The sequence below is a fragment of the Hibiscus syriacus genome, unplaced genomic scaffold (genome assembly GCF_006381635.1).
Source record: "Hibiscus syriacus cultivar Baekdansim isolate YM2019G1 unplaced genomic scaffold, ASM638163v2 tig00110819_pilon, whole genome shotgun sequence".
Classification (NCBI taxonomy): domain Eukaryota; kingdom Viridiplantae; phylum Streptophyta; class Magnoliopsida; order Malvales; family Malvaceae; genus Hibiscus; species Hibiscus syriacus.
The window spans coordinates 1,654,020-1,673,472 of record NW_024062875.1 but is presented as its reverse complement, the minus strand read 5'-3'; the positions used below and the strand labels follow the sequence as shown (position 1 = coordinate 1,673,472).

Here is a 19,453-nt window from a genome sequence, read left to right as displayed (position 1 = left end):
TGAATTTTTGAATCGTTGGTTCATTTCAATAGAAGTAAATTCTTTTTTTTTAAAAGTAGGTGTAGGGCATGATAGAGTAGAGGAATTTTTTGTCCAACATAGATATGAAACAATTATAGTAAATTATTTATTCCATTTCGTCTGTCCAGAGATGAAATCAGGATATTAATTTGGGGAGGTAATATATATATATATATTTATTTATTTATTTATTTATTGAAAACGGGTTGTCATTACTAATCACTTTTGCCCATTGGCATTACAATCAAGCTGCAGCAACGCTGCTATTTCTTCCGGAGGGTCCACATATACTGTATATTCTCCTACGCCTGCCTTCGCCAACTTCGTCATTCCATCAACGATCAGGTTATCTTCCCAAAGGATGTAAGCTACTGAGACTAGGAGTATTCATGGTCGGTTAACCGTATCGTTAAGTTTAAATGATCGGTTAACCGTTATAACAATTATTAAATTTTGTTAACCATAATATAACCATTAAGAAACGGGTTCGGTTATAGGATAACGTTTGGTTAATTTATTACAATATTTTTCAAACATAAGACAACTTAAAATTTTTAAAATTTCATAAAATTTACCATTATAAAAACATATATATTTAAAAAAATCTTATTTATTTGTATATGTATTTTATTTTATAGAAATATATATTACGAGGTATATACATTTTTTTACAGTTTAAAATCTTACGTGTATATTTATATTTTATAATTTAAAATCATGTATTTCCTTCATATATGTTTGATTTAAAGTGCTCTTATATAAGATAAACATAATAACTAAAAGATAAGAGGAACCATTTTGATTTTATATCTAATTATATTCTCTAAAAAATATAATTAATTAATTATAATTTATTAATGATTAACGAATGGTTAACCATTTATCAAAAATCATTAACCGTAAATGTAATCGTTAGTCGATATTTTTAGCGGTTCGGTTAACCGAAACCGCTAAACCTTAACGGTTCAGTTAATTACCTATAAAATGTAGCGGTTACATCGGTTAATATGTTAAGGTAACGGATTAATTTGAACACCCCTAACTGAGACTGCCCATATAACTATTAAAATATATAATTTAACTCATAGGTTATAGCAGTTACATCTATAGGGTGTATGTTTTTATGAACATATACTACTATATAATCACCTCATATTATTTAAAAAAAAAAAACTGAGGTTACCTATCTTCTAACATTTGTTTGTTTCCACACTTTGATATCTAGCGTTTTTCTTTGTTAATAGTGTCCTAAAATATACAAGTTACCTATTTACCTATCCCGAGTTGATTCTGGGATCGAGGTTGAGAAGTCGTCGTCGTCACCATTCACTCCTCTGTCATCTCAACCAAATGATAAGAGTGATGCTGTGACGTTTAATATGTCAAAGAAAATACGAAAAATGATATTGATGGTGAAGAAGATGAAGAAAATGATGATGGATATTCAACGTGGCGGATGTTGCTGCTGTTGTTGCTTATGCGAATATGGAAACGGAAGGTGCTAGGAATATGACAATGATGCAAGGGAAACCCTAAAAGATGGTACAAACTTGGAAGCCAATAAACATGGAAACTGAAAGTGTGCAAATCCTTTTTTCCCTTCAACTTTCAAATATCCTTCGTATCTTCCATTCTATGTCACCCTTTTGCATTATTTAATGTTTGGTTAAAGATTAGTGCAATGTAATCGAGATTATTTGCAATTAACAAGCAAATTTGGCATATGTTATTTCTCAAAAGAGCAATGGCAGTTTTTATGAATGAAAGTTCGGTTTACAAGAACTCTTGATCAGCAGTTCCAAGTACAGATAAATTATTAAAAACAATTGCAGGGCTAGCCATGCTTTACACATAACACGAAGATGACCGTGTTACATCGGAGGCCGACCACCGGCACTGAGCATCTGGCCAATCATGCTATTCACCTACAAAACATTGTGCATATAAGAACCAAATGTCAGCCATTGAACTAAGAAATAGATACAAAGTTCAAACTAATCCGTACAGAAACAAGCATGATTTCGATTCAAACAAGCCAGCTGAAATATAGAACTCTCTGCAGAGTATCCATAAATACAACAGAATGTTCTTTATAATTCTTCATCTAGAAGGTTAAAGCCAAAGGAAGTAATCACAAAACTAGCATATGTCATGCTTAAAACTAAAATAAAACACAAACTAGAAAAATTATGAATAATTTCAAACCCAATCTTACCTGCCAATACTTCGAAACACAGCGATCAATGCAACTATTTTCCCCCATGTTTAGCTCAGCCTCCTTGTACCTAAAGCAGAAATGTGTTATCATCAACATCATTTTTAAGGGAATAAAATTAACCGTATAACACACGTAAACCGATTAAATAGGTTGAACGAAATAATAAGAACAGCGGTGTTCAGACTTCTCATAACTTTTGTCAACGCACTTGTTGAAACAGGTTTGTGCAAGCCTGAAAGAAAATCATAAAAGTGCTCTGAACTCAGAAAAGCAAGTATTGGCAATAAAACCTTACAGAGTAATGGAAAATATTGTCACACCATCTGTAAGAAAGAAGCAAGCAAGGCCATAGAGGTCCACCATCAAATTCTAAACTAGGAAATTTTATTATACAGGCAGATAAGAAGATTGAGCAAACAGGATCAATTAATTTTTAAGATTTTGACCATTTCAGGTCAGGTCAATTCTAGGCCCAGAGTGGTTCTGTACAGGTCATTCAGATTTGAGTCTTGAGTTTTAGGGTTGGATCATCTTGAGTTACTTATTCAAGTCATTTCAGATTTGATCAGGTTAGGTTCAATCAATTCAAATTTGGGTTGGAGGGATTCAAGTTGTTAACTTTACCTCATAAAATCAAATTAGGTCGGTTTGAGTTTTAGGATGTATCAGATCAGGTTTTCGGGTTTAAGTCGAATCATGACAGGTCTAAATAAACAAGTGCATTAAATTTTGGGCAATTCTCAATTACCTGTTAAAGAGTTCTACCCTGTATTCCATCTCTGTTTCCGCCATTCCAAACGCCTGCAAAGTGTTCAAAACATGAACTTCAAATTACCCAGATCGCATAAATGGTAAAAGACACAGATAAATATAATTGCAATAACCAAAACCCAGAACGAAGCAAATTTCAAAGAACCATTTCCAGTTAGTTCATAATAAACACATTAATCCATCGAGACTATACATACACCCAAGATTACTTGAACACTCCAAACTCAAAAAAACAAAAAGGCCAAATCAATCAATAGAAAAGATCAAGTCTGTCTTCAGTAATTGATGCAAAGCATTGTTTATGAACTGAGAAAAAGGTGGTAACAGCTAACCTGCTCTTTGTCTATTCCAGCTGGGATGTTGGCAGCCATTGAACCCCTGAGAAACAAGCAAAGATCGGCCTAAATCTAACAAGAAATATCAAGGGAAAATATTTGAACAGTATCAGAAAATAGAGGATTTTATAAAATTTTACTCACGAGGTTTTAATATGATTGGAGAAAAACTTTGTTTTTGTTAGGGTTTAGGAATAGCCGTAAACAAGGAAGTGGCAGAAAATGTACTGTTGAAAACTGGTGAAAATACCTGTTGGCTTCCTCTATTTAGTTAATATGTTAACTTAGCCCCTCTTAAATAGATCAATCTAGTCCCTCTATTGTAGAGTCTGATTCAAATTAGTCACTCTACTATGAAATAGGTCAAATTATTCTTTGCACTAATCAAAAAAATCAAATAACGTTAACTTTTTACATATTTAATTTTTATTATTTAAAATAACATTAATTTTATTTTTTTCAAAATCAGCTTCAAATAAAATATTTTGTTTATAAAATTATAAAATATCAAAACATTAACTCATTTAAACAGATATTGACATTTTCTAGATATAATAAATGTTAACTCTGTAAAAATGATATTATTTGCTTCTTTTAATTAGTATAAAGAATGAATGAATTTATTTAATAAAAAACTAATCTAAATTTAATAATAGAGGGACTAATCTGGACCAATTTATATAATAGAGGGACTAATATAAAGTAATCTATATAATTGAGAGTGACTAAATTGATGCATTTAACAGTATAGTGACTAAATTGATGTAGCCTATATATTAAAGGGGTCTAACAGATACCTTGACTCGTTGAAAACTGACTGGCATTGTAAAGCAGGGGCTAAAGCTGTAATTTGATAAATTCTCCTAGTTCCTCGTATAACTTTCGCCACGAGAAAAAAAAAACCTTGTTGAAGCTTGTAGGGTTTTGCAGGCAAAATACTGAGGTGGGTCAGATTCCGTGTTTCTCCTTTTCCTTTGGTTTCCCTCTTCTAATGTGTTTTCCCCATGATTATTTGGGTTAAATTTCTTATTTTTTATTGTTATTCCTCCTCCTCCTCCTTCTTTTCCAGATTTTATCGATAAAATATCTGGGTGTTTTGGATCTGGATAAAGGAAACAATGGAACACGGGTCTTTCAGTGATAATAGTGCTGCAACTTTTTCGTTGACTGATGAGGATCATACACTAGCTAACTCCGTTAGGTTCACCTTGAATCAAGAGTCAGTTCAATCACCTCTGTTTAATTTTTTTTAGTTTTTTCTTAGTTGTTTTTGCTTGATTAGTGGTGGCTTTTCTTTGTTTTAAACGATTAAGTTGAAAGTGGAAGCTATAATTTTAATTGTGCAGCCCAAGGGTAACATTTTCTGGGTACAGTATTCCTCATCCATCACAAGCTCGAGTTAACATTAGAGTTCAGACAACTGGTAACTCAATCCTACACACTTCTTTCAAACTTTAATGGATCATTTTTCATCGACTGTTTTGGCAATTTCTCCATTCGTTTTCCTGCTTTAAGATTTCTGGATATAAGTATGTTATATGGAGCAACAACATTGTTGATGGGTTCAAGATCTTTTGGTTGTTTCAGTTGGATAAGATGCAATTTTGGTTGTGAAACTTGTGTTGTTTTAATGAAATTGTGCAGGTGATCCAGCAAGTGAGGTGTTGAAAGATGCATGTCAAGATCTGATGCTGATGTGCAGGCATGTGAGGAGCACTTTTGACAAGGCTGTTGAAGATTTTAAAGCAAGCAATGCTGTCAAGGCCATGAAAATCGATTCAAAGGAAGAAAGTAGTGATTCAGAAGAGAGTGAATGAAATTAATGTCTCTTATCTTAATACTATCGTGTGCTCGAGATGTCATTAGCTCAATCTGAATTGCTTCTTTTTGTTATTTGAATCGAAGCTTTGCGCTCACAACCTTGCGCAGGATTAACTATCTTTATTTCATGGACAAACTAGAGTTCCCCATCCTTAATATCTGATGTACTTGGAAACAAGAATTGTAGGCTTTGCCTAAGCAATCCATTCGGTTTACATTGTTTTCAAAAAACTTCTACTTTTGCCTACAAAATTCCCAATTTTTTGCAGTTAAATTTCAGGAAATGCATCAAGCTATTTGAACTTCAGGCTTTGGGGCATTTTTTGTTGGTTTCATCGAGTTCGTAGTTATTTCTCCTGGTTTTGACAACTGCAGTATTTCCAACAGCGGTTGGAACTCTGCTTATCTTTTTTGGATCATTTGCATCCGGCAAGCCTGCATTAAGCATCGATAAACATAAACTCGACCATTGTGTAACAGGTAATGGTAGATCGAGAAATTTTATCAAATGGTAAATACCATTAAATGCATAAATCTTATATATTCTTCAGCTGAGTTCAATTATAGCTCATATAATTTGTAAAAGACAAAGAAACATAGTCTTTGTTACATCGACATTAAGTTAAAACTTCAAACCAGAAGGGGGCATAAAATTGACTTGTAATCTTAAGCTAATATTTTGCAGTTCAATTAAGATTCAGTATGCATCTCTTTTCCCCGCCCCCCTCTCTTCGGCGACCAAATCGGGATTGAGAAAGAATCAAATTAAAAAAATGTGTTACAGCATGTCTAAATTGTTGCAATAACGATGGTATGGTATTTAAATTCATTTCCAACGCACAGAAAACTTTGGGTAAATTAAATCTTAAGCAAAGGTTAATGGAATATTAACTCTAATCAAATTTCCAACACATTCTAACTCTATTACTCTTTAATTGGATCCTAGTATGCATGAGCAAACCAGGGTTTGCATTCCTTTATACTGAATGAAGTCTGGTTTTTAATCAACTCAATATAATTATAAGATCCAGGTGGGTAAATTATCACGAAAAAGATGGAACAAATGCAACTGAAATTAACTTTGAAACTTCAAAAGGTTAGGGGTACATAATATGATAAACTGATCACGCTTTGCTGAAAGAGCAAGCAAAGTATTGAGAATGTAGAACTCAGGAAATGACAACTACCAAGGGATATAAGGAAATTTAGAGTTGAATTGCCTAAATGGCAACAAGTTCCCTTTTTAATTATTCCTCATATTCTGGTTCCTCTTCCTCATACTCATCTTCATCGGCTGTAGCATCTTGGTACTGCTGATACTCAGAGACAAGATCGTTCATGTTGCTCTCAGCCTCGGTGAACTCCATCTCATCCATGCCTTCTCCTGTATACCAGTGCAAGAAGGCTTTCCTCCTAAACATAGCTGTAAATTGCTCGCTCACACGCCTAAACATCTCCTGTATGGATGTTGAATTGCCAATAAATGTCGATGCCATCTTAAGGCCTGTGGGTGGGATGTCGCAAACTGTTGACTTCACATTGTTAGGAATCCACTCAACGAAGTATGATGAGTTCTTGTTCTGAACATTCAACATTTGCTCGTCCACTTCCTTAGTGCTCATTTTGCCACGGAACATGGCTGATGCAGTCAAGTATCGCCCGTGTCGTGGATCAGCAGCACACATCATGTTCTTTGCATCCCACATTTGCTGAGTTAGCTCGGGAACTGTCAGGGCTCGGTACTGTTGTGAACCTCTTGAAGTGAGTGGAGCAAAACCCACCATAAAGAAGTGAAGCCGGGGAAATGGGATGAGATTAACAGCAAGTTTCCTAAGATCAGAGTTGAGTTGACCAGGGAATCGCAAGCAGCACGTAACTCCAGACATTGTTGCAGATATCAAATGATTCAGATCACCAACTGTCAAAGATAAAAAAGAAAGCAACAAAATGTAAGAACTTTGAAGATCTAAATAAACAGATCTTAGTTCAAACTAACTCAACTTTAGCCTTTCAGGAAACTGTTGTTATACAAATCAGATCATATAGCAAAAACCCACAACAGCATCGAATAAACAGTACAAAAATTTCAATTAAAAGACGTAGCGTAGAGCCAAACAAACAGATCAAATTACTCAGAAAAAGAACGATCCCTAAGGTCTATAAACAGATATTACTACAAACTCAATTTTCGCCTTCCAGGAACCTATTTTTATTCACAAAAATATAATTTCAAAAACCAATGTCAGAAACTAAAGAGCAAAATCAAAGGAAAACTTACAGCTGGGAGTGGTGAGCTTAAGTGTCCTGAAACAAATGTCATACAATGCCTCATTGTCGAGAACCATACACTCATCAGCGTTTTCAACCAACTGATGAACTGACAAAGTAGCATTGTAAGGCTCCACAACAGTATCAGAGACCTTAGGAGATGGGAAAACAGAGAAAGTCAACATCATCCTATCTGGGTATTCTTCCCTTATTTTCGATATCAGAAGTGTTCCCATTCCAGATCCAGTCCCTCCTCCCAGAGAATGACAGACCTGAAACCCTACAGAGAACAAAAAAGTCCATAAACACCAATTATTACAAAATAAGTTGAACAATAAACAAGTTTTCCAAGAGATCATTAATTTACCTTGAAGACAATCGCAATTTTCAGCCTCCTTCCGAACAACATCAAGGACAGAGTCGATTAACTCAGCACCTTCTGTGTAGTGGCCTTTAGCCCAGTTGTTTCCGGCGCCGGACTGGCCGAAGACGAAGTTGTCGGGTCGAAAGATCTGGCCGACAGGACCAGATCTGATGCTGTCCATGGTGCCAGGCTCGAGATCCATGAGGACGGCACGAGGGACAAACCTACCACAACTGGCTTCATTGTAGTAGACATTGATCCTCTCGAGTTGAAGATCTAAGTCTCCTTGGTAACGACCGGTTGGATCTATGCCGTGCTCGGCGCATACAACTTCCCAGAACTTGGCTCCTATTTGGTTGCCGCACTGGCCACCTTGAATGTGAAGGATCTCACGCATTTTTGCTTATGGATAGAAGAGAAGCAAACAGTAAAAAGATTTAAAGAGGATGGAGAAATTAGAGCTGCAGGATGTAAAGTTGAAAGCGGAAGATGCGAGAGCCAGGTTTTTATATACAAACCCTAATTAATTTATACTCTGAATGAGAAAAGGTTTATTTAATTTCAATTATTTTACCTATTTTGTCTAATTCTGATTATAGACCCTCTAGACTATTGAAATTTGAAATTTTTACCTTTTTATTCCCTCTATTTTTATTTTGATAAATCTGTTTCTTTTTTTTAATTAGCTGCTTCTATTTTGATTTAATATAATACAATCCTTTTATTTTCTGAATATATTTAATACTGGACGTAAAAACTTATAATGTCAATTAAACGAAAATAACTAAATTGTTATCGATTTGATCTAAATTAAGAGTATAAAATCGAAATATATTAAACTAAAGTAAACAAATAAAATTTAAACCTTAAAATAGGGACTAAAATTGGAATTCGACCTTTGTTCTTTTGTTGATGATGAATTTTTCTCAGTCTACGAGGCTGTTGACGGTAACGGACGGGAAAAGGCAACGGCTACAAGCGGAGTTAAAAAGTGAAATTTTTGAAATTCAAAAATTGGGAGACAGCTGGATGGCATTGTCCGCTAATTGAAACAAAAATTCAAATTAGGAGGGATGGCGCCATTCTACCTCTCTACCTTATAAACAGCTGGCCCCATCACCATCACTCATTTTCTTTTTGGATTTCATCTCATGAACTAAAAATTACGAAATGCTCGAATTATTAAAAAATAATAATTAATGATATTTACTCATCTTTATACATATTTATCTAATATGTTTATTCTTTTATATTTTATAATTGTGTTTGAAATTTTTAGTCATCTTAATAAGGTTACTTTTAAGTAATCTATATCATTTTATTTGGTAATTAGAGGTAACAGCATTATCCGATATTTTTGGGCTAATAATATGAATGAAAAATTACTTTTTAGAGTGTGGGTGAATTAATATTTCAAGCGGTGTGATTGTTGTAGTGTATGTCGGAATACACATGGATGATATATTGTGTTCTCTTAACTGCATGTATGTGTCGAAAGTTTCTTGTATGGTCATTTTAGTTGGTGTCACCCGAATTACACAAAAGACCATAATCTTTGTGTTTTCATGAAGACGTTTTTTATTCCATACGACTTTTTCAAGTTACTGTTTAAAGCACCATACTTCAAAAAAATATTTCTAAAGTACAATAGGTGAAAAATTATATTTTCCTCACCTCATTATCTCAATAAAATTTCCAACATCACCCCTATAATTTTATATTTTCAAAATTAAACGAAGTAATCTAATTTATAATATTTCATTACCAAGGATAATTTAAAATTAATCAAACTAAACATACCCTTAAAAGTTAAAATATAATATATGTTATCGATATACTTAAACTAAATATTCCTTTATAATATAATATAATATATGTAACTAATACACTCAAAAAAATCCATTGAATCTAGAGAAAATAATTTTAGTGACCGAAAATGTCTTATAATATACGATTTTAACCAATTTTTTTTGGATTTGCGAAAATGACCAACAAATTCGCAACGCGATTTTCAAAATTGCAACACGAATTTGTAATTCGCAACACAGAAGTCAAATTCGCAAAGCGCGTTTATTTTCGCAACGCAAATTTTATTTTCGAATTCGAGACACAATATTAATTTCGCAACACAAATGTAAACAGTATAATCGCAACTCATAACCTAAAACACAAAATCACAACTCAGTCACATCTCCATCTCTCACTCTCTACGGCGACATCTGTCCCCATCTCCGACGAAATCCGTCCCCATCTCTGGCGAAATCTGTCTATCTCCATCTCTCAGAGTCACCCTCACAACCATTCACGACTATAAAATGGAAAATCAACCACTGAGGGTTAGTTTTTTTAATTATTTTTATTTTGAAATTTTTGTATTATTATTAAATTTTTCATATTTAAATTGATGATAAATTTACTGGTAATTTCAATATATAGATTAACCATTTCACTTACATTGCTTAGTAAATTCATTCGGTTGCTGCCAATACTGCTAAACTGTTTAGTCTTTAACCCTGTGAAGTTAGTATTTGTCTTTGTTTTGTCTTTTGGTTGAAGTAATGCAAATCATTCAAGTTTCAATTTGCAGAAGAAGAGTAGTTTCTGAAACTTAAATTCGCAACGCGATTTTAGTCTCGCGTTGCAATTTTCATTTTCGCGTTGCGAATTTAAGTTTCAGAAACTACTCTTCTTTTGCAAATTGAAACTTGAATGATTTGCATTACTTCAACCAAAAAACTATGATAGAATAATGACTTGGGTGAATACCGTGCTAGTTTGAAACATATTTGGTTTTGTTTTCACTGTTTAATATCATGTATGTTTATAGTGTATAATTTGTTGGTATATCTAACTTGATATGTTTATTGTTTTTTATTAGAAATTTTTTTCGGCTTCATTGACTCTAAGGAATAATTAAGCCTAGCTACTATAATAGCGTCGACACTTACACCTGTACAAAGAAAATTGTTTGAGGATACTTGCTTCGGGCCATGGCTGAAAGTACAACATCCAGGTGGAAATGCTATGTTGACCCATTTGTTTCTTCAGACCATGACTAACGATCTACCCGAGAGGATACAACGTGGTGATGAAGAGATATGGTTTCATTTTCCATCGGCGTATACTTGTTTTGGGCGGGAGGAGTTTTGCTTAATCACTGGGCTACGTTTTGGACACGATTAAGTAGGTCGGTACACTAGTCATATCGCTCGCCCATCATGGTTATCTAGGGTTTTTCCTGAGTTGGCAAAGGCGAAGCTCAGTTTACACGTCGACGACTTGAAAAGATTACTTCTTAAAGATGGTTTTACTCGGATGAATGACCTTGATATTGTCCAAGCATGCCTTTTATTACTTTTGAATGCCGACTTTTTAGGCAAAGAGGCCAGACAACCTATTTCTGAGGACCTAATATTATTGGTAGAGGACCTAAATGCATGGAACGTGTTTCCGTGGGGTTCATATCTATGGAAAGCTACATGGAAAAAGTTGTCGTCTGCCTTTAAGGACCGTCGTAGTTTGCGTGGCGATGGTTCCAAATACACTTTGGTAGGCTTTATTTGGGCCTTTAAGGTAAGAATTTCTATATAATGTTTCCAAAATAATAATTAATTATTTAATAATTACTAATGTTTGTGTATTATATTGTTTGTAGATTTGGATATTTGAGGTTTTTCCTAGCATGCGGACATATGCAAGAAAAAAATTCAAATGATATTCCTAGGGCTATTACCTGGAGGAGGATCCAGCTGTTGGATTGAGAAGATTTAATACCATATACGACGATGAATGATGTAAGTTAACACAAATACTACCATATATAAACAAGTTATTACTAGTAGACGTTTAACTTTGTTTAAGCTTTTATATTGTTAGGAGGCCAACTATCCATTACAGAGGCTGACGTAAGCGTTTTTTTGATGGGACGGATGATGAGCACCCCCCATTTTGAGAGCAATCACCTCACCCAGAGCCATCACCCGATCGAGCTGATTATACACCTCCACAATGAGAGCCATCACCTATTCCATCACATCATCGAGCCTCTTCTCCACCATCACCTCATGATAGGCGACCGAAAAAGATATCGCGACATTTATCTCCAAGTTCTCCACCTCCACGGGATGAGTTAGGGGAGTTACGTGATTAGGTCAGTGCTTTGCGTGATGAGGTCAGTACTTTACGTCACGACAATAGTGCATGGCGTGATGAGGTACGGTCTTTACGTGGTGAGGTAGATGTTTTACGCGATGACAATGGTGTTTTACATGGTGAAGTATCTACTTTACGTGATGAGGTAGTCGCTCTACATGAGATTGTTTCATCGTTGCAGAATAAGGTTCATACTCTACGCAATGAGATAAGTTTGTTTAATACTATACTAAAAATACAAATAACCTTTTTTCAGCAATATTTATTTATTTATTTACTGATTTATGTATTAATTTATTTTTAGCGGTCCGATAAGGTAGATGTTTTACGTTGGGTTTTTCTTGCACGACGGGGTTCACGCATCAAACGTCGTACACGTGTCATTACGTCTATGTTCACCCCAATAGTGCCAAGACTCCGTAAGAAGAAGCCCGATTCACCTGTCAAAGTTCAAGAGGCCCCTCCTATCATTCAAGAGGCCCCTCTCATCGTTCAAGAGGTCCCTTCCACCGTTCAAGAGTGTTGAGTTAATCGATCGACGTAATTGACCAAGAGGGGGGTGAATTGGCCAATAAAAATCTGGTGGAAGCTTTTGCAGAGAATTGAAAAGATTTGCACAGCGGTTTAGAGTGGTTCGACTTTCTCAACCAAAGTCTACGTCCACTACCTTAGCTATCCACACTAAGGATTTTCTAACAAATTCACTAATTTGTTCTTTCTTTTTAGGCCAAAGAGATAACCTTACAACACCCTGAAGAATATACCCCAATTCTTGAGAACACTCTTTCTCAAAGAGAAGATTACAAATTTGCAAACTTACAAGGAAATCCTCACAAGGTAGAATGTTTGCACAATTCTCGAACAAAGAAAAGAACACTCAAAAATGAATACATTTGAGTACAAGTAGTGTTCTTGAAAGCAAAATGAATATTGAATGAAAAATAGGCTTGAAATGCTCAAACTTGAGGTTTGATGTTTTCTCTTTGATTCTCTCTTGATTTTAGTTGATTGTTGTTTCTTATTGTTGATCAATGGCTTCTAAGCTTGTTTAAATACACCTTCAAATGATTCTGAACGTTGGGGATGATTAGTGGAGTCAATAGAGTCATTTAAGTGTGAAAACAATTAATTAAAGCAATTAGGAGCGTCAGTGCATCGATGCATACCCTAGGTGCATCGGTGCATCTGTGTAAAATTCAAATATTTTGACCGTTGGACTCTCAGTGCATCGGTGCACTAAGAGTGCATCGATGCATCAAGTGCATTCGATGTTTCAAAATAGCCAGAGTGCATCGATGCATGGCTGGTATATCGATGCATCAAATGCATTCGATGTTTTCAAAAAATCCTTAGTGCATCTGTGCATGGTATGTGCATCGATACATGAAATGCATTCGATGTTCAATTTAATTCATGGTGCATCAATGCATGGATTGGTGCATCGGTGCATCACTCTGAAAATTTGGTTTTAGGCTTGATTTTGGTTCAAAATACTTTGTGAAAATTATTTCAAAAATATATTAAGTATAAAACACAATTTTACACATTTAGTAAGGTTTGAAATTGATCTTAAAAGACTTGGAGTAATAATTTGATATTCGATTAATTGATTCGAATATACTTAGAAAATCATTTGTAAAATATTAAAATTCATTTAAACTAATTTGTTATATCGAAACACAAAAATGTTTTCAACAATCTCCCCTTTTTTGATATAACAAAACATTTGTGTTATTTTAAGATTTTCTAAAAATTTGAAATCAATTTTGAAAAATTACTCCCCCTTACTATAACACTTCTCCCTTTTAATAAAACATTTTAACACTTAACATTTCTCCCCCTTTTTGTTAAATCAAAAAGACTTAAAAATCGATTTAAACAAGGTTTTGATAAAACATAGCCAATTGATTAAATATATATATATAGCTTAAGTTGCTAAGATCACAATCAAAAGAGAGATTAGCCATTAGTTCCATAAACAATATTCATAAGCAAATGTGAAATGGTATAATTGGTCATATATATCTAATGATACAAAAAATAAGAAAATTTAACCAAACCAAATATATAAAAATTAAGTTCAAAATCCAATCATCCAAACTATAACAAATTCAAACATTAAACAATCCAAAACAAACAACTCCATGAAAAAGGTCTACTCCATAGGAGGGTCGGGAGGAGGAGGAGGATAATGAGCTCGAACTACAAGAGTGAGCGCGTCCATACGTTCACGCATCTCCCGCTGAAACTCAGTAATCTGAGACTCTATGGAGGCAAACCTCAGATCAAACGACTCCAAGAATGATAGAAAATATGGTGGTATTTGATCTCATTGTTGTGCAGGTTCCGGTGCAGGCTCATCGTCTGGAACGCGATCGTCGATATCTTGCATAAGTTGATGAAACTCAGGATCATCGTCAACAGCCGGTGCTGTAGGAGGAGGAGGAGCACGAGAAGAGCTAGGAGCAGCTCGTGAAGAGCTAGCTCCCAGGGTTTGCTTACCGGGTCGAAATACCCAAAGACTGGTTACCTCGTCTTGTTTCCAATCCGCTTTCTTCAAGGATGTGAGATTGATTGGGTTTTGGAGAGGAATAGGATTGTCAAGAGAGACATCTAGACCGAGTTTGATAAAGAGATTACTAAGAAGACAACCATAAACTAATGTTTCAACATGTTTGGACGGGATAATGTGTACGGTATCGACTAGCACACTAAAGATAATCTGTAGAAGAATTATTTTGATCTTATTCTTAATACAATACATCCACCATAAATCCCTGGCACGAAGTGTGGAGTACCTACCTCCGGATGGTCTAAACCACCAAGAGATCATCAAATGGAGAAAACGATCGTGATGAGATTGTAGAGTACTAACACTGGAGTTTGGAACATAGGGATATTCCACATTTTCAATCTCATTATATATACCACTCTCATCTAACCCAAATCAGAAAGTTATAGTCTCGGGGTCAATATTAATATATTGGCCTAAAAGATAGGATCTAATGGCTATAGTTCCACATTGAGTTTCATTTTGAATACACACCGCATTGGAATAGAAAATACGGACCAATTGTTGATAGACGATAGGTTTAAGCTGAAATAATTTATCAAACTTCCAAGCTTTAAGAATTGGAAGGTATTCGAAGTCAATATCAACCATAGCTTGAAGCGAAGGAATACACTCTTTACGGATTCTATAAGTTTGGAAACAATTTCTATACCTAGAGTACAATTCGTCTCTATGACGCTCAGGCATGTTAAAGCAAGATCCTAATAGGCTATTAGGAGGTTGAGGAATGGGATTAGGAAGTTGGTTTGAACGAGAACGACTCGACAAAGTTCTAGGGCGTTTGGGATTAGACATGGTTTAGGAATCGGAATAAGAAATATAACCTGTAAATTGAAACATATGTATGCAATTTAATCAATCCCAAAACTCAATTTAGTCCTCAATAATTCAAGGTTCTCTAAACCAAATTCTAATGGGCATAGTTTTTGAAAAACTATTTAGAAAACAACGTTTGAAAATTATAATATGTATAGTTTTTCATGAAGACAACATAATTAAATTAAAAATATCAAATTTAAAAAAAAAACTAAAATCAGATTTTCAAATTTTTTTAATTTCGAAAATTTAAAAATTTAATGAAAATTTGTGTGTTTTTGATAAAATTGGTTGTAAAATCTAGTTTATAATCATCAAACAATCAATGCTCGATATAATGTTCATCCTAGAACTAACATAAACTAGTCCTAAGATCAAAAATTAATGAAATAGAGGTTTTTGATATATTACCTTGAAAATTTCGGATTGATGAGAATGAGGTGTTGTTTTGCATGAATTGATGATAGAAGCAGGATTAGGAGTTGAAAAGCTCGAAGATTCCGATCAAAAACCAAGGATTTGGAGCAATTTTGAGAGTAGGGAAGAGAGGGGAGGCGAACGGCTAAGAGAGTTTAGTTTTAGGTTTTGAAACAAATGAGAAAATAAGCTTTTTTAACCTAAAACCCGACGGATGCATCGATGCATGACCCTGTGCATCGATGCACATTTAAGGCGTGCATTGATGCATCAGCAAGATGAATCGAGTATCGATGCATCAGCAAGATGAATCGATGCACATTCAAAGGGATGCATCGATGCACTGTTAAGTGAATCGATGAATTAAGCACAAAAATGTCAAAAATCCGTTTTAAACACTCAAAATGCTAAATTAATTAGCTCTAGTGGTTTTGGTAACTCATATATTGAAAATTAATCATGTTCAATCAATCAAATTATTCCTTAAACTACATTTGAACATAAAATTAATTTTCACCAAATAACATAAACTCCCCCTAACTAATAGCATAGAATGCAATCAAAAATTATTATTATAAGCATTTTTCATTTATTCTTAAAAGTGCTAAAATTATTTTAAACACTAAGTGAAGATAGGTTGGTTAAACCTAATTCTCTCCTAAGTGTCCAAAATATTTCGTTGTCTAAAGGCTTTGTAAAAATATCCGCTAATTGGTGCAAAGTATTAACAAATTCTAGAACTACATCTTCCTTAGCGACATGGTCTCTAATGAAGTGATGTCTTATTTCAATATGCTTAGTTCTAGAGTGTTGGATGAGATTTTTAGTGAGACAAATAGCACTAGTATTGTCACACTTGATAGGAATATTACCTACTTCAATTCCATAATCAAAAAGTTATTGTTTCATCCATAAAACTTGTGCACAAAAACTATCGGCTGAAATGTATTCCGCTTCAGTGGTAGATAATGCAACATAATTTTGTTTATTTGAAAACCAAGAAATCAATATATTTCCAAGGAATTGGAAAGTACTGGAGGTGCTTTTCCTATCTAATTTGCATCCTCCATAATCCGCATCAGAGAAGGCATGCAAGCTAAAGCTAGAGTCTCTAGGATACCAAAGTCATAAACTAGGAGTGTCCTTAAGGTATCTAAAGATCCTCTTAACAGCTAGTAAATGTGATTCCTTAGGGCATGATTTAAATCTAGCACATAAGCAAACACTAAACATGATATTCGGTCTACTTGCAGTTAGATAAAGCAAAGAACCAATCATTGACCTATATAATTTAACATCCACACATTTACCTCATTCATCTATGTTAAGCTTTGTCGATGAGCTCATTGGAGTGTTATGTGGCTTCCCATTTTCCAGTCCAAACTTCTTGAGCATATCTTTTACGTACTTAGCTTGATTGATAAAGATGTCATCTTTTCTTTGCTTGATTTGGAGTCCCAAGAAAAATAAGAGCTCCCCCATCATGCTCATCTCGAATTCACTTTGCATTAGCTTAGAAAATTCTTGGCAAAGAACATCATTAGTAGAACCAAATATTATATCATAAATTTAAACTATTAATAAATCTTTAACTTTATGCTTTAAAAACAATGTAGTGTCAACCTTCCATTTGGAAAAACCTTTCTCAATTAAAAAGTTTGACAATCTTTCATACCAAGCTCTAGGAGCTTGTTTTAAACCATAAAGTGCTTTTGTCAACTTAAGAACATGATTTGGAAATTTTAAATCTTCAAAACCAGGAGGTTGTTCCACATACACTTATTCCTTTATAAAACCATTTAAAAATACACTTTTAATATCCATTTGATATAATTTAAATTCATGAAAACATGCAAATGCTAATAACATTCTAATTGCTTCAATCCTAGCTACGGGAGCGTATGTTTCATCATAGTCTATGCCTTCTTCTTGAGTATAGCCTTGAGCAACAAGTCTAGCCTTGTTTCTCACTATATTACCACTCTCATCAAGTTTATTCCTAAATACCCATCTAATACCTACAGTAGATTTATTACTAGGCCTTTCAACTAATGTCCATACTTTACTTCTCTCAAATTGATTTAACTCTTCTTGCATAGCCATAATCTAATGTACATATTTTAATGCTTCTTTAATATTCTTAGGCTCTATGCATGAGATAAATGCAACATAATTACAAATATTTCTAAGAGAAGATCGAGTTGTTACCCCTTTGGATGGATCACCTATAATCTCACCATCCTTGACATAGTTGTACTCTCTTGGGTAAGATACCTCCCTTTCTTCAATGGTTGGATTCTCGAGAGGATCTTGAGTTTCCTCATCTTTCATTTCTTCCTTTGATTATGATTCTCCAACGTCATGTCTAACGTCATTTGTATTTATAATACCTATATCATCATTCAAACAAGAATCCTTCCTCGGAAGGAGATTATCATCGAAAACAACATGTATAGACTCTTATACAACTAAAGTTCTTTTATTAAATACTCGATAAGCTTTAGAACTTAAGGAATAACCCAGAAAAATTCATTCATCACTTTTAGCATCAAATTTGCCAAGATTGTCTTTATCGTTGTTTAAAACAAAACATTTACATCCAAAAGGATGAAAATAGCTAATGTTAGGCTTTTTATTTTTAAAAAGTTCATATGGAGTTTTCTTCAAAATAGGCTTAATCATTACTCGATTAATAACATAACAAGCAGTATTTGTGGCTTCCGCCCAAAAATATTTTGGCAAATTATTTTCACAAAGCATGGTTCTAGCCATTTCTTCTAAAGTTCGATTTTTCCTTTCAACAACTCCATTTTGTTGAGGGGTTCTTGGTGCTGAAAAATTATGACCAATACCATTAGAATTACAAAATTCAGTAAATCCAAGATTTTCAAATTCAGTTCCATGATCACTCCTAACACTAGTTATAGAGTAACCTTTTTCGTTTTGGATTACTTTTGAAAACGTGATGAATTTTTCTAATGCTTCATATTTAGTACTTAAGAATAGAACCCAAGTATATCTAGAATAGTCATCTACCAAGACAAATGCATATTGTTTTCCACCCAAGCTAGTAGTTCTAGATGACCCAAAAAGATCTAAATGGATCAATTGCAATACTCTACTAGTTGATACATCATTAATGGATTTAAAAGAAACTCGCTTTTGTTTTCCTTTAGCACAAGCATCATTGATTTTATCATTATCAAATTTCAGTTTAGGCAGCCCTCTTACTAAGTCTCCTTGAATTAACCGTTGTAAAACACTCATACTAGCATGTCCCAGTCTCCTATGCCATAACCAACTATCATGCTCATCCTTAGCAACTAGGCATAAATTAATCATATCAATAGAGTCTAAATGCACCATGTATATATGTTTCCTATTCTATGACCAACAAGCATAATTCGATTAGATGCAATGTCAATAACTTTACAACCATTGATTTTAAACATGACATTGAATCCTTTATCACGTAATTAACTAATACTCAAAAGATTATGCTTTAATCCATTCACATATAAAATATTCTTAATTTGTATGGAAGAGGTATTACCTATAGTGCCTATACCTTCAATGTGATCTTTTGAGTTATCACCAAAAGTCACTTCTCCTCCATTTTTGGCGTTAAGCTCAATAAACTGGCTTTTGTCCCCGATCATGTGTCTCGAGCATCCACTATCAAGGTACCATAAATTTGA

The 19,453-nt window shown here is 34.2% G+C and overlaps 3 protein-coding genes across 4 annotated transcripts; 1 reads left to right on the top strand and 2 right to left on the bottom strand.

The window, feature by feature from the left end:
• Positions 1 to 1,724: 1,724 nt before the first annotated feature.
• LOC120142178 (mitochondrial import inner membrane translocase subunit TIM10-like) lies at positions 1,725 to 3,552 on the bottom strand. 2 transcript variants are annotated; one of them, XM_039156919.1, is made up of 6 exons: positions 3,490 to 3,552; positions 3,343 to 3,388; positions 2,988 to 3,040; positions 2,424 to 2,471; positions 2,237 to 2,306; positions 1,725 to 1,946 (listed from the first exon to the last, which is right to left on the bottom strand). In XM_039156919.1, exons 2-6 carry the CDS (start codon positions 3,379 to 3,381, stop codon positions 1,893 to 1,895), a joined length of 264 nt encoding a protein of 87 aa, XP_039012850.1. In that variant the 5' UTR covers positions 3,382 to 3,388; positions 3,490 to 3,552; the 3' UTR covers positions 1,725 to 1,892. The 2 variants fall into 2 exon arrangements, with proteins under 2 accessions (XP_039012850.1, XP_039012851.1); XM_039156920.1 differs by having other exon boundaries at positions 2,433 to 2,471; positions 3,343 to 3,528.
• A 659-nt stretch (positions 3,553 to 4,211) lies between these two features.
• LOC120142177 (DNA-directed RNA polymerases I and III subunit RPAC2-like) lies at positions 4,212 to 5,298 on the top strand. The gene is made up of 4 exons (XM_039156918.1): positions 4,212 to 4,288; positions 4,415 to 4,564; positions 4,692 to 4,768; positions 4,990 to 5,298. Exons 2-4 carry the CDS (start codon positions 4,464 to 4,466, stop codon positions 5,160 to 5,162), a joined length of 351 nt encoding a protein of 116 aa, XP_039012849.1. The 5' UTR covers positions 4,212 to 4,288; positions 4,415 to 4,463; the 3' UTR covers positions 5,163 to 5,298.
• Positions 5,299 to 6,276: 978 nt separating this feature from the next.
• On the bottom strand, positions 6,277 to 8,285 carry LOC120142256 (tubulin beta-8 chain-like). The gene is made up of 3 exons (XM_039157005.1): positions 7,802 to 8,285; positions 7,445 to 7,714; positions 6,277 to 7,084 (listed from the first exon to the last, which is right to left on the bottom strand). Exons 1-3 carry the CDS (start codon positions 8,193 to 8,195, stop codon positions 6,414 to 6,416), a joined length of 1,335 nt encoding a protein of 444 aa, XP_039012936.1. The 5' UTR covers positions 8,196 to 8,285; the 3' UTR covers positions 6,277 to 6,413.
• Between the last annotated feature and the right edge of the window lie 11,168 nt (positions 8,286 to 19,453).

Coding starts and splice junctions, on each gene's coding strand:
- LOC120142178 (XM_039156919.1), bottom strand. CDS start 3,381: ATGGCTGCCAACATCCCAGCTGGAATAGACAAAGAGCAG. Junction 3,041..3,342: donor CTGGAATAGACAAAGAGCAG/GTTAGCTGTTAC, acceptor AACACTTTGCAG/GCGTTTGGAATGGCGGAAAC. Junction 1,947..2,236: donor GTGTTTCGAAGTATTGGCAG/GTAAGATTGGGT, acceptor AATGTTTTGTAG/GTGAATAGCATGATTGGCCA.
- LOC120142177 (XM_039156918.1), top strand. CDS start 4,464: ATGGAACACGGGTCTTTCAGTGATAATAGTGCTGCAACTTTTTCGTTG. Junction 4,565..4,691: donor AGGTTCACCTTGAATCAAGA/GTCAGTTCAATC, acceptor TTAATTGTGCAG/CCCAAGGGTAACATTTTCTG. Junction 4,769..4,989: donor CATTAGAGTTCAGACAACTG/GTAACTCAATCC, acceptor GAAATTGTGCAG/GTGATCCAGCAAGTGAGGTG.
- LOC120142256 (XM_039157005.1), bottom strand. CDS start 8,195: ATGCGTGAGATCCTTCACATTCAAGGTGGCCAGTGCGGCAACCAAATA. Junction 7,715..7,801: donor AAATTGCGATTGTCTTCAAG/GTAAATTAATGA, acceptor TGTTCTCTGTAG/GGTTTCAGGTCTGTCATTCT. Junction 7,085..7,444: donor TAAGCTCACCACTCCCAGCT/GTAAGTTTTCCT, acceptor TATCTTTGACAG/TTGGTGATCTGAATCATTTG.